Raw genomic sequence first — 14,338 nt, 5'->3', positions numbered from 1 at the left:
AGACCCCACACTAATGATCCCCCACACACATTACAATGCTTCTGATGCTCATTGCTTAACACTAGAGAGAATAAACCAACACACAAGTAGTGCACCATCTGTGTACTACAATAACTGAACTGTGTTCTATGAAACTAGTTGATTGTCAAACTGTACTCCTGGTGAGATTAAAGAGCTGCTACAGAACATATTATAATGCAGGTGAACATCGTATAGGTGTGATTGAGTACACATTATTGCACCACAGCAGAAACATTTACTTTGTTGTTTATGAAGTGTGAAGAGGCAGGTTTTGATTGGTGAATACAAAATACAAAAATATTACATGCTAGTACATCTTTGCCTAATTTTTTATATGTACAAAAATTGGGCCGGTCTTGGCCATTAAACTCCCGGGTTGAAAAGTTCCCCACTCCGCCCCTGACCTGCACTGTGTCGAGGGGGCATCCCAGCACAGAGCTGACCTTCCTGATGAGCTTATCTAACTGCTTCCTCTCAGCTGCAGATAGGCTGAGAGGAAGCGAAAAGCAAAAAAAGGTGCTAATTGATGCTTTTTTCTCTCTTCCTCAGCATGTGCCAGCGTGTTGGACAAAATTTGCAGATGTGGCACAAGTTGTCTAAAACGTCATAGTGTGACAGGGCCCTAAAAGGCAACCTACATACAAGCGTTCATACATTTTAGTGGGGTGGACATAAACATATTTATTTTTTTATTTTTTTTATTTAACTGTGTTAAGAATAAAATAATTAAAAAAAAACACGAGGAACAAGTTCACATCTTTCTGGGTGAAATATTTGATTTGAACTTCATTTCAAAGTAATATCCTTGCAGCTCCTCTGCAGGGGTATTATTGTTAAATAGTGGTGGGAGAAGTCTGTGTGGAAAAACTACTTTTSTTTTAAACATCTGGTAGCCTGTCAAAGTTTGATTCACACTAAAGATTTAGTTAAAAAATGGATTATATTTGCCATTTTAAGATTTTATTGTTGGGGGTGAAGCATTGTACTTTTTTAGAATGCATGTCTTTAAAAATAAGTGGTTGTGTGCTGGAACTAATACTTTTAGGTTTAAGCCAGTAATTCATGACATACTTTAATGACCTAGGTTTTCATGACATGCTGTTTATCAGCAGATAGAATGATTAAAGTCAGAACAAAATCCGCTAACAACAATCATTCTTAGATATCACTTGTGTTTATCTTTGTGTTTTCCCTTGACACAGCATGAAATCTTGCTAAGATGATATAATAGTGTTTTGTTAAACAATATATATATATATACATACATATGATCCTGTTGTTGCAATAAAACTCAGATGATCATTCCACGGAGTGACTTCATTCTTGGACCATGCGTTTCTTAGCCTGGCTTAAACCAAACCCTGTCCCTCACTTTGCTTCGTACAAGGGTCTGGACTTGATGCATAGAGAATAGATTTCTTGCAGGAGGCGTGGCCTCTGCTGAAGTTTAAAATGATTGGATTAGTTGGCTGCGACGCATGTCGCTGTGACGGAGGCTAAGCTAAGAAGCTAACTGGAAATCGCGTGTGCTGTAAACAACCCTACTGAGAGGAGAAATATACAGAGCCAAACGAGACGACTGTAAATGAGAGCTGCTGCTTTGTCAGACAAATTTATTTTAATTTGGAAGCCTTATCAACACGGACTGGCTTCATTCACTTCTTCCACTGCCGTATGCTAAACTAACTAGCAGACACTGCAGAAAGTAAACTTCGTTCAAAGCTCCTCCTTCTGTTCTCTGATTGGCCCAGGTAAAATAAACTACAAGCAGACGCTGCGCAGAAAATTGACGTTCTGTTCTCTGATTGGCCCGGCTAAAAATCTGCCAGTGAAATCCTTGTTAATGGGAGAAGTCCCAGACGGAGCAGAGAAGGGAAACTAGAATTGAGCGGAGCTGCGTAGGAAGGCAAGGGCCAGGCTACGTATTTCTGTCTTTGTTAAATAAATATTTCCATAACAGGTTGAAAAAGTCTTTTTGCTCCTTCAGAAGAAATGAGCGTGCTGTTTTATTTTTTTAGCAAAATTTCACATTAGGTTTTTGCTAAAACAGGAAGAAAACATTTAGATTAAAGGTCTCCATCTTTGCCTTTATCAGTTTCCTGAGGCCTGCAGGCTGAGTGCATTTAGACCTCGATGACTTTGATGCTCTGCAGCTGCTGACTGTAGAAAAGGGGRTCAGACAGTTCAGCCAAACTTAAAGTGTGATGGAAAGGTTTTGTCAAWGATAAAATGGACAGAAGGAAAGAGGAAGTCTGCTGTAAGTGATTATCTGAGCAGTTCCTTTAGTTAAGTATTTAAACACAACTATTAAAAATAAGACAGTTTGACATAAAAAATAGAATTTTAGCACCATCAGGGTTTTTACCAAGCAGTTATGTTGTTGTACAGTAGATGATCAACTGAGGGGCCGGGCTCTTGCATTTATCTTTTCTAGTGATTTTTTTTCTGTCCTTTTTGCCCCCTCACTTATTTGGTTTCCTCCCGTTTTTATATCAGACACAGTACACCAGGCTGCTRATAGCTGAGAGTACAAGCCACCCAAGCTGTTTTAAGAAAATAAGCTCACACCAACTCAAATCCAATGAGTTAAATGGGATAAACTCTCTGACCCTGCAACTTATTTTTGAAAACAGTTTTTAAGTGTTTTTTTTTTCTTTTTGTTCTGACATATTTGCTACAAAAACAAGGTCTTTTGAAGTGCTTAAAACACAATTTTATATTGTTGAGTGTGTTGTGCTGCAGATAAGTCACAATAACCTGATTTTTTTTTTTTCCTTTACAGCTCAGGTGACAGGTGGGAGCTCAGCCGCTTTGTTTGGAGGTACCACCATCTTACCCTGCAAACTGACGCAACAACTGAAGGACGACGAGTCTCTCGAACAGATTTCATGGAAGAGAAAAACGAAAGGAAAGCCACAGACGGACAATTTCTTGACCATCAAATCTGATAAAGTTCAGTTTGTCAATGGGGATGATAAAAGATTTAAATTTATTGGGGATTTTCACCAAAAAAACGGCAGTCTCCAGTTATCGAATGTAAATCTGGACGATGAGGGGACCTACACCTGCATCTTCTCTGTGTTCCCAACTGGGACTTTCAAGACAGATATACCTCTAAGCGTACTTGGTATGGTGAAATTCTGGATGTTGTGTTTAAGTGTGAGTGAAAATTAGCCATATTAACCTCCTTTTGACATCCCCTAGTTTCACCGTCGATAATCGTGAGGGATGACAAGCCCACTCTGGGAGACAAAGACGTTCTTCTTGCAACCTGCACAGCTGCTGACGCCAAGCCAGCTCCCAGTGTGGAGTGGGACACCAGTACCCTGAAACAGACTGTGACCAAGAACAGTAGCTTGACTCAAAATACCAATGGAACATTCACCAGAACGACCACATTATATGGAAGACCTACCAAAGAAATTCATGGCAGTTCTGTCCGGTGTGTTGTCAGCCACGAAGCTCTGGTTGAACAAAAGACTTGGTCTTTCGAAATACAGGTCTACTGTAAGTAAACAAATGCTTCCTTGCATCTTAATTACTTGTGCACAAAAAAGATTAATCAGGAATAACCAGATAAGCTATACTTGCTAAATATGAGTTACTTTTCAAACTTGCTATCAGAAACCTTTATTTTCACCTGTTGAATGCTGCAGATGTCCTCATCAAATTACAGATTTGATTAAAATTATTTATTATCATAAACTGTGTTTAACTTATGGCAACAGTAGTTGCATGTTGTAGAGGTCAGGTCACCAAAAGGGCAGACATCAGTCTGACCTTGACCTAAATGAATTCTTATCCAGACCCTAAATTGTTACTGGATTCCAGTGGAATACTTTAAAGAAAAAAATATCTGTATCTGCGGCACACCTCCCAATTGTCTCAAAGAAAGTGGTGATAATCAAAACTATTTTTCTAAAATGTTACGAAATGAAGCATATATTTTGACCAATCTGGAACTTCATCTGTAAACATGAAAAACAACTCATGACTAGTAATAAAGTTCAGAAGTGATCTGGTTAAAAGTCAGGAGAACAAGAGTGACACAGTCCACATGTGTTTAGCATGTGACTTAGCAAGAGAGGCCAGGCTCAGAATCAATGTGTACTTTAAAAAACCACATGATTTTTTTTCCCCTCCACACAGAAAGGCACAGTGAAACAAAGAATGTCCGGAATGAGTGGCTGCTCCTCATTCAGACATTTAGACTTTAAATGCAAACAAATCTAAGTCTGGAATGGTAAATTGGGAAGTTTAAAGAGCTATAACAAAATTAAAACAGAAAAAATTAGAACAGAAAAAAACTAAACAACCAATTTTTTAAAGCCAAAGTTTAGTTTTAAATACCTGCAGCCATGTTTGAGCAYGCTGTGGTCTCTGGTGTATTTTGAAAACTAGGCTAAAACAACTTTTAAACTTTTAGAAGAAGTTAAACATTTATACTGTACAGCTAGTACAGTACTAGTTTATAAAGCTGATGGCCTTTAGGCTGCTTTGTTTCCAGAATGTTTTGGRAGACTCAGTCTGTATCCTGGGTGATATCATTGAGTTTATGTGAGCGCCTGCTCTTCATTTGTAATGTGACCATTTTTTAAACAGGGTTCTATGCTCTAATCTTATCAGAAGTTTAGCACCAGACAAAGATGATTTCCTTCCTTTTAGTGATAATGTTTTAAAGTTGATGGAATTCTTTCATTTTACTGCTGCAGTGACATCATGACCTGTGTGGGTTCYGTTGTAAAAACATGACACAAATGTTTGCATGGGCAGATGATGAATCCACAGGACCATGTTTTTGTGGATACACAACATTTTATCAGTCCTGCCTACTTTCTCTTTTTATTTTTTTAAGGATGAAATAACTTGTAAGTTAAAGCTGCATCTGTCATGACTCCACYTTCAGCTGCTGGCTACCTTTTTTAATGGTGATAATTTAATAYATGTCTGTTCCTTGAAGCGTCAGGTCCATGTTGTCTTTACTGTTTTTGGTGTGTTTTCATAAAGCACAGAATATCGGCCTGGCTTAGCTTCTACGTAGTTTGGATTTCATGCATTTTTTTGTGAGTGAAAGCACAAAAATGATTCCATTTTTATGAGGAAAAATACTTTTATGGACAGAAAAATCTTGTGAAAAAACATGCCTGCAKGTTTGATTATGTCACAGCTTAGAGTATCTGGTGGAAGAAATGTTTGCACATGTCTTCTCTTGTTTGCTTGCAGAGTTTTAGCCCTGGAAATATAGTTTTATTGATCTTACCTCCACTGTTTTCATCAGTGTCAGTTTATTCAGTGGTCAGCTGGCGATAAAACAATCCCACTGAGTCAGTTGTACTCCTTGACGAGGTTCTTTAGAGCCAAATGAAAAACAGAGCAAGAAACGGCAGATAATCAGTTGTACTTTTTGCAGTGATAAGTCTGCAGAAAAGCAGCAGCAGCCTCAAGAGGACTCATTTTACCATATTTTGGGGTGTGATCAGAAACCTCAGAGGTTTAGCACTACTTCCACATTACTGCTTCAATGTTACTACCAGCTGGTGCTTAAATAAAAGACAGCCACAAAAAAGTAACTGCAAAAAGTCACCAGACTATATATTCGTCTATGTTGCTGGAAATTTTGTTTGAGCATCCATGATTCTTTGTGTAAAAAGAAAAGGGTGGGAGCATGGAAAAGGCAAACAGTGACTAAAAAGGTAGTTAAATGCATTTAAAAGGCTGCAACTTAAAACAGATTACAATTAGGAAACGGGAGGGAAAAATAAAATAATTGAACATGAACATTTAACAAATATTAGACATGTTGTTTCCTGTGATGGACTTGCGACCTGTCTAGGTTGTACCCTGCCCTTCACACTATGACTGCTGGATATGGGCACCAGTGACTCCTGTGACCCTGAAAGGAAGAAGTGGGTATAGATGATGGATGGATGGATTTTGTTTGCATTGCTATTTTTATTTATGGTTTTTAATAGTACGTCTTTTATTATCTGCACAAGAGATCTGCCCCATCAAGATGATTAACCATCTAAAAGTCTATTCATTCTTAAAAGAATGTTTCTAAATTAACAAACTGAACCTGCTGTTAGGCAAATGATTTCCTTATTTCCAATAGAATTTATTCTTTTGTGTTTTGCCTCAGTGATGTTTTAACCAACAGGTCCTTCTCTGGAGCATCTGGGTTTATTTTATTATTATTATTATTATTATTATTTTTTAATTTCCTTTTGTTTTTCTTACAAATTATAGAGCCACCACAATTTTTTTTCCAAATCAGATAGTTTTTCAGTTGAGCTCTTTTCTTTGGCTTCTGCACATGTGTTTGTATTTGTGATTGTGTCATGGTCACTGCTGCCATTTGAGTGTATCAAATGAAGAATTGCAACAATCCAGATAAAGTTACAAATGATGAGCTAAAACTTGGCATGATAGGAGTCGCGGCCCATTCTATGGGATAAATCCTGTGCCAGCAGGAACTGAATTGAATTATTCAGATTGAAACTGAATGTGCAAACATTGAAATTGAATGCATTGGTTTGAAAAAGAATTTTACTAAATTGAAACTGAATTTAAAGTTTTGAATTTGAATTAATTTGCTTTGAAACTGTATTTTGGTCTATTAAAAATACAGTTTAACTACTTTCACTTTCAGTTATAGAATTCAATTTCAGTTCTAAAATTCAGATTTTTGTGCCACATCTGGGTCCTTGAGAAAACCAGCCAGAGTAATCAAACACAGATCCACAGATTTATGTTTCACGTCAGTGAAGCTTCCTTCTGTAATGTAACAGAACTGATGAAATCCATGTAAAAGTGACAAAAACAAACAGTTATTTTTTTTGCAGTGATTAATTTTACCTATAGAACACGTTACATTTACATCCCGTCATGGATCAGTCAGCAGCAGCATCTGATCAATATCGACCAGCAGCTGGGAGCGATGATGTACGAAGACATACCATTTGCACTTGCACTTGATTTTACCACAGTCAAATCAGTACTGTTTTTAGCACTGTTCTCTTACCTTGTTACAGATCAATCAGAAAAAACAGTATTTTAGCTGTGTTTTTTCTCCTTTTTTGTCATATGCATGTTTTTACAGCATTCCTTTTTTTAGCTTTTTAAAGCCCTTTCAGAACTTGGTTGTTGAAGAATGGCTGGCAGATTACAGRGGGAGGAATGCAGGATCAGTGTGTACAACATATTCTCACAATCATTCATTGTCTGTTAAGTCACCCTCTATCTATATGTCATAAAACCAACACTGTCTCACTGATTTTGACAATGAGCTCTTTGTGCTCTGTGGCTTCCCACATCACCAAACCTGAATTATTTGCTTGTCCAGGAAGACGAACAGAAGGAAGTTGAGAGCTAAATTCAGCAGCTTAAGGTTGTTGTTGTATTTTGTTAAAGATGGAACAAGCATAGATTTTCTATTTTTCTTTTCTTTTTTTATTGTTCACAAACACAAAATTACAGGTTTTTGAAGCTGGGAGGTGCAGTGATGTTCTGAAAGAAACCCTTTCTGCTTCACAGCTGTTATTCTCACCTTCAGACAACTGTCTTTAACAAAGCCTTTAACTCTCACCTCTGAGAGAGTTTTCACATGCCAGGGTGACGTCTAGGATATGGAGTCTAAATGGGCCATGTTCAGGGCCTGCATTGTAGATGTGGCCTCTAGCTGTGGCCTGAAGGTCATCAGTGCCTGTCACGGTGGCAATCAAAGGACTCGCTGATGGACACCAGCAGTGATGGAGGCYGTCAGGCTGAARAAGGAGGCCTTCYGGACTTGRGGTTTCCTGGARGACTCCTAAAGCAGCTTTGGTGGTTACAGAWGCAAAAACTCAGGCTTAGGAGAAATTCGGGAAGCCCATGGAGAAATACTTTTGGTTGGTCTCAAAGAGATTCTTTCAGACTGTTTGGCAACTCAGACTTGGTTTGGGTGGGGAACTGCTGACCTGGACTGAGGATATTGTTGAGTGGTGGAAGGAACACTTTGAGGATCTCCTCAATCCACCTTCCGTGTCCACCATTGAGGAGGCTGAGTCTGAAGACTYGGGGGAAGACAAGTCATTACTATGGCAGAGGTCACCAAGGTAGTCAAAAAGCTTCTCATTGCCGGGTGGACGAGATTCACCTCTAAATGCTTAAGGTTCTAGATGTTGTGGGGTTGTTTTGGCTGGTATGTCCAACATTGCTTGAAGGATTTGGACAACTTCTGTAGAGTGACAGACTGGGGTCTGGTTTTAAAAATAGGGCTCCAAAGAGTGCGTTCTCCGATCGATCGTCAAACTTTGGATTCAAGAGGAGTAGTGTGGCTTCCATCCAGCTCATGGAACCAAGGACCAGGGGCCTCATTTATAAAGGATTGCATGGAATTCATACTAAAAGTGAACGTACTGCCAAAAGGCAAAAATGGCGCACACCCACACTCAACCATAAACAGTCAATGCAAAGTACCTCATGAATGTTAGGTGCATTTAAATGAGTCAGCTGCTCAATGTCAACAAAAGYGATTGGCCAACTTAGGCATGTGCTCTGTTGTACATCTGGAGGAGGACAGGTGCTGACAATGGCTCACATGAACAGATCGTCTGTAATTTACACAGGTTTTCCCTCATTTTGCAGGCATAAAGACATTTAGAGCAATCTCACATTTTTTCAAAAAGAGCATGTAGGAAATTAAATCTATAAATAAAATTAAATAACCCAACCATTGCCCTGTTTTTCAGCTAAGTTTGCCACTTTGCTCCATGTTTCCTCCTGCTTTGTAGCCTGTGCTGTTATCTGCGGCAGATAGTCCAACCGACAGCCAGTTTTATAAATCAGAACCTTTGTCTGAAAAGTAGCGTATGCAAGTTTCTGACCCCATTTTGTGTGTAAGCAAGCTTTATAAATGCTACCCCTGATCTTTACCTTTGCAGAGTTGCTAAGGGGGTCATGGGAGTTTGTCTCTCCAGTAGACATGTGTTTTGTGGACTTGGAGGTGGTTTGTGACCGTGTCCCTTGAGGCACCCTGGTCTGTGCTGCAGAAGTATGGAGTGTTTTGGTTGCTATTAAGAACGATCCAGTCCCTGTATAACAAATGCAGGAGCTGTGTCTGCATTCGTGGAACAAAGTCAATCTTGTTCTCAGTACAGGTTGGATTTGAGTCAGTTCCTCTAAGTCTGAGGCCATGGTTCTTGACTGGAAAAGGGTGAAATGCCCTCTACACACCGTGGGTGAGTCTTTGCCGCAACTGAAAAAGTTTAAGTATTTGGGTGATTTGCTCACGAATGAAATGGAGTGGGAGATGGATTGGTGGATTGKGGTCTCATCCTCAGTAATGAGGGCGTTGCTTTGGTCAGTTGTGGTGAAGAAACAGGTGAGTCAAAAGGCAAAGCTCTTGATTTACTGGTCTGTCTATATTCCAACCCTCTTTTATGGGCATGAGGCGTGGATCGTGACTGAAAGAACGAGATCCCGGATACAAGCGACCGAAATGAGCTTCCTTCAGGCTCAGCTTTAGAGATAGGGTGACGAGCTCTGTCATCTGGGGGAGTGCTGAGTAGAGTCTGACCTCTTGCTTCCATGACCTGACAATAGATAAGATAACATGATATGGAGATGTAAAAATTGCCTGACTGAACTAGAGGTTCCACCCACAGCTTTTCTAATACATCCTGTGCTCATTTTAGTCTGGATTGTCCCTAAAGGCTTTGGATATTTTCTTATCTACAATTAAATTCCCATGTCAGCCTGCAGCTCTCATTGTTTTCTTCCTTTCATTGTCTAAGACAAAATTCAATATACTGTGAAGTAGAAACTTCAAAGCAGTTTGAGCTGGGTTTCTCACAAATTCCTGTGGGTTGACTTTTTTGTAAGGTAGGAAACATAATCTGGGACTTTGTCAGTTTATATCTCTTACCTTGTGTCTGTTGGAGATGTAACTTTATTTCATTGTAGCAGAGATCTGCCAATGTTGGCAACTGAAAATTCTCTTAACGTTGTGTCTAGCAATCACTATAAATGGTGAAGTATTCTAAAATAAGTATTTTGCAATTATATAGTTCCTAATTAACAACAGAGGTTGGCCAAAGTGGCTTRTAGTTGAACCAGACAAGACAAAATAAAATAAATGAAACTAGCCTTTTTTTAAGGAATACATATCACTCACATCCTTGCATGTCAAAGTTTCAAACAGGATCTATAAGGTTTTGTTGCTCCAAATATTTATAAAACAAAATATTTTTATTTAATCTTGTCTATGAGAAAGGATACAGCTGTGCAAAATTAACCTGGAGCTCATTAGCCTGATAAATACAATTTAACGGTAATTTTGTTCTTGCTTATTAAGTTTGAATAAATATGAACAGTTAAAACAGTCACAGTAATTGAAGCTGAAATTTTAGCTGAATTTTTGTTTTGGAACGTCTTTAAGTTTGAAACGGACATGCTTTATGTATTTAAACAGTAGTGTCATTAGCAAGRTTTGATTGCAGCAGAGAAGGAATGTTTTAACTTTGCAGCTGTATCYTTCCCCCCTCCGTTGTTTGACAATAACAAACAACGGAGGGGCTCCACAACTATATCTTGTCTTGATAAAGTTGTGGAGCAAAGGAATGTCAACAAATTGCTTTAGACCGGATGCCCTTCCTGGTACTACTTGGGGTCATGGCGCTCTGACACCTAATTTGCTAAGAGACCTTGCTAATATAAATAGCTCATTACATTTCCAACACTACTGTTTTTGCTCTCAGCTTCAGTTGAGGTAATGGRAAATGTATCTGACCTGTTGTAGACAGCTCTGTTTGTAAACAGTGTTTAATTCTGGCTGTATTTGTGAGCAACCTTTCCACAGAAGCCCACTTAAAAAATAAAAATCTCTGGAAAGCCTATAAATCATTTTCTAATGAAATGGGTTTTAAATTAGTTTTTTAAATCTAAGATTCTGGTAGTCATAATCAAAATTAAGGAAATAAATAAAACCTGTAAAGATGTTRATAACTAAAATAATCTCTTGTTCTTGTTTTAAGACCCCCCTGAGGAAGTGAAGTTGGAGAAAAAAGACGAGGACTCTTTTATCTGCATGACTGAAGCTAACCCGAGAGCTACCTTTACTTGGACCAGGTACAGTGACTGAATAACAGACAATTCAAATATTATTTGCATTTACTCTGAAATAGAGATTTGTACTGAACTTTGTCAGTAAGGTAACYAGAGTACCAACAAAGCTGCTCCATCAGCTGAAGCTCAGGGTAATAATTTAGGCAGTCTTGTTTTTGAGGTCAGCTTACCAGATGAAGAGAAAACCATTAGCTATTTGCTCTGCAACTCACAGCTGACACAATGTTTACTTAGATAAAGCTTCCCTTCCCTATTGCTCTGTCTGATAACACAACAAAGAACCACTTTTTTTCTGAAAGTAACTTTTTTCTTAAGTTGTCTTCCATCTGCCTGTTGTATAATATTTTGAAGCACTTAACGGTGAGCAGATGTTTTTGTTAYTTAATGCACTGCTAAGAGGACCAAAGAACAGAGTAACTGGTATAAACGGTTGCTCCAAATATATATATATTTACCCCTTCAATTTGCATTTATGCTTTGTGCTTTAAAGGGGCAATATTATGTTTCTCAGGCATATATTTAAATTCTGTACCATTATAAATGTCAACCTTCAGTTGTTATTAAAATGCTGTGTTGTTTGTTTAAATAGAAAATAAACTTGACTTCTCATCATATCTGTTTCTAAATGCCTTGAAATTAGCCTCTGTCTCTTTAAGAACCTCCTCCATATTCCGTTACGCCCATTTATTTTACGTCATCATCAAAGCTAGTCTCTACAGAGATAGGCTCTGATGTTTATGACCTGGAGCGTTGTGGCATATGGCGTATGTTGTAATGATACAAAAAAAGGAAGCAACATTATACAATAGTGGTTTTGGAAAATTGCATCTCAGGATACATATTAACCTTATTGTCGGACCGGAAAGTACGTTTTCTAACGAACCGGAGCAATTACAGAGACGATGTTTCAGCTGGCAAGATTGTTTCAGTCGCTCACACACATACACTGATTGTAATAATCAGAATCAGTTTTATTGCAGTTTTATTATGTTAAAAATCTTAACACATAGACCAAACAACATATGAACAAAACACTGAGTTGTTTTTCAGCTTACCTGGGCAGATGACAACTGTGTTTGTGTCCTTCTGAGTGTCCAACCATTTTTAAGAACCGTGTCATCCTTGTGAAGCTTAAAAAGARGGTATTCTCCTTGGCATCTGAAAATCAATTTCCTCAAAGGCAGACGCGGTTTCACCGGGTGTYTGCTAGTTGTTCCTGCCGATAGCCTGCAGGAGTCRYGRGGCGGGSYGGGGGTTGGGGGCGGTGTGCTCTGTGATGAGGCATCTCGACCTGGARACWCAGCCCAGAGGAGGAGCTGATCCCAAAAGGCGGTTCTAGGCCCAACCAGTYGTTTTTGCTCCCCTGCCTGGCTGCCTCAGGACACTACAGGATTTCTCAAACATGCATGAATGAGTCAAAGTAAGACTCGGCATGTTTTTAATGAGAGGATAACATTATAATAATAATATAAAGCTCAAAAAAGCTGATTTTACATAATATTGCCCCTTTAAAGTATTCTGTTTCCTGATATACAAGAACATCCTTGTACAGAAACTAATAAAATTGTAAGGATATTTTATTTTATTTTATTTTATTTCATACACTCTGGAACAGTGAACTCTCCTCTTTGGCTTTTGCCAGTGTTCTCTTAGGACCAGTCAGTCTACAGTACTTTTCTTTTGTTTTGTTTTTTTTTTGTTTTTTTAATATGTCATGGTGGCAGGAGGATTGTAAATAATAAAAAAGAACTGTCCGCAAACCTACAAGAACTATGGAAGTAATTACAAAGAACACTGGGAGAATAACAAGACAAGCATATGGAGAAGCTCATCACAATGGTATGAAATCTGTAATCAGGAAGTGGTGAGACTGACAGAATAATAAATGCTGAGGCTAATGAGGGAGGTGGCTGCAGCTGAGACTAATGAGAATGAGCAATAGGTGTGGTGGGCATGGCAGGAACACATGGGACAAAACCACAAACCAAAGAAACAGAAATRAAATTAAAAACAGAAGACACAAAAACAACCAAAGCACACAGAATGTGACATAATGCTTTTAATATTTTAGGTTTTCATATCATGTTTACCACACCTTTTTTCTTGAATGTTTGATAGAGACAGTATCAGGGTAAATCAAAACAGATCCAGAAAAATGATGATGTTTGGCACAAAGAAGTAGACGTGCAAAAGAGGCTCCTGTCATAATTTTTTCAAATGTTTCATACCTTCTGTCAACAGGGATCCACCAAAAACTTCTGCATAAGGCTCTAGGGCCTAGAGCCTTATGAAGTCATCATTAACGTTTTCCCAGTCTTGTCAGAATTTCCTTGTACTGTTGTCCTTTTTTGAAGATTTATTGTCCCTGTTGCCAAACTAAACATTTAACTTTTGACTTGAAACAAACCAAAAATACCCAGCCTTTTCTGTTTTTCCATATTATGTTTAAACATGTCAGCCTTTGTGGTTTGGGATGTGTTTTAKAAAACAATAAATTCTGGTTAAGCTTTGTTGTAGTTTGCAACTCATTTGTTTAGCATAGAACATCGTAGAATAAAGGAGATAAAATAACGTCCAAAATAGAAAGATCACTGGAGGGGGTGAAGCTTTTGTGTTTTATACAAATGTGCGGTGTCACCTTCCAGGTGGCAGTTGGTTTAATTGCTTGCAGGCAAGGTGGGACCTGGTTGGTGCTGAACGAGTCAGTGAGGTCATTTGTCATTGGAGTAAATGTCACACACACACTTGTGGGACTCGTGTGATCTGCCTTTCAATCATTGTGTTGTTTGTCTTTGACAAGATGTCCAAAATCCAATTACTAAAAGTGAGATTTTCAGTCTGAGCCAGTGGTCCTTATAACGTTGGACTTTTGCAATAAAATGTTCCTTAGTTATGACCTATTTTCATTATTAACTATTATTAGTTAGTAACTATTTCATACATAAACGCATCTAACGTGACATTCTGTTCCACCCTTCTGCGGTCTGTGCCCCTATCTGGCAACCCCTAGAAAAAAAATCCTAAACCCGCCCCTCTCAAAGAGAGAGTGGAATAATGGTGAAAAGATTAGGTAAGAGAAAAATTGATGCAGAATGCAGGGTGTTTAAGCTGCAGTGGACAAACGATTATTTTTTTGTTCATCTGTCAAGAGGCGGTGGCGGTATTCAAAGAATACAATCTGCGGCGACACTATGAATCCCGTCACAAAGACAAA

General features: G+C 38.5%; 1 protein-coding gene across 1 annotated transcript in view; it reads left to right on the top strand.

Annotated features, from left to right (window-relative positions):
• LOC106533183 (nectin-1) overlaps nt 1-14,338 on the top strand; it is a 39,042-nt gene that overhangs the window by 6,043 nt on the left and 18,661 nt on the right. Inside the window, exons 3-5 of the mRNA XM_014029423.1 lie at nt 2,804-3,148; nt 3,226-3,528; nt 11,034-11,127. Coding sequence (XP_013884877.1) covers nt 2,804-3,148; nt 3,226-3,528; nt 11,034-11,127 — 742 coding nt within the window. The remainder of the gene's footprint in view (nt 1-2,803; nt 3,149-3,225; nt 3,529-11,033; nt 11,128-14,338) is intronic.

The sequence above is a fragment of the Austrofundulus limnaeus genome, unplaced genomic scaffold, assembly GCF_001266775.1.
Source record: "Austrofundulus limnaeus strain Quisiro unplaced genomic scaffold, Austrofundulus_limnaeus-1.0 Scaffold900, whole genome shotgun sequence".
In the NCBI taxonomy this organism is placed as follows: domain Eukaryota; kingdom Metazoa; phylum Chordata; class Actinopteri; order Cyprinodontiformes; family Rivulidae; genus Austrofundulus; species Austrofundulus limnaeus.
This window is presented reverse-complemented; position numbering and strand designations above follow the sequence as displayed.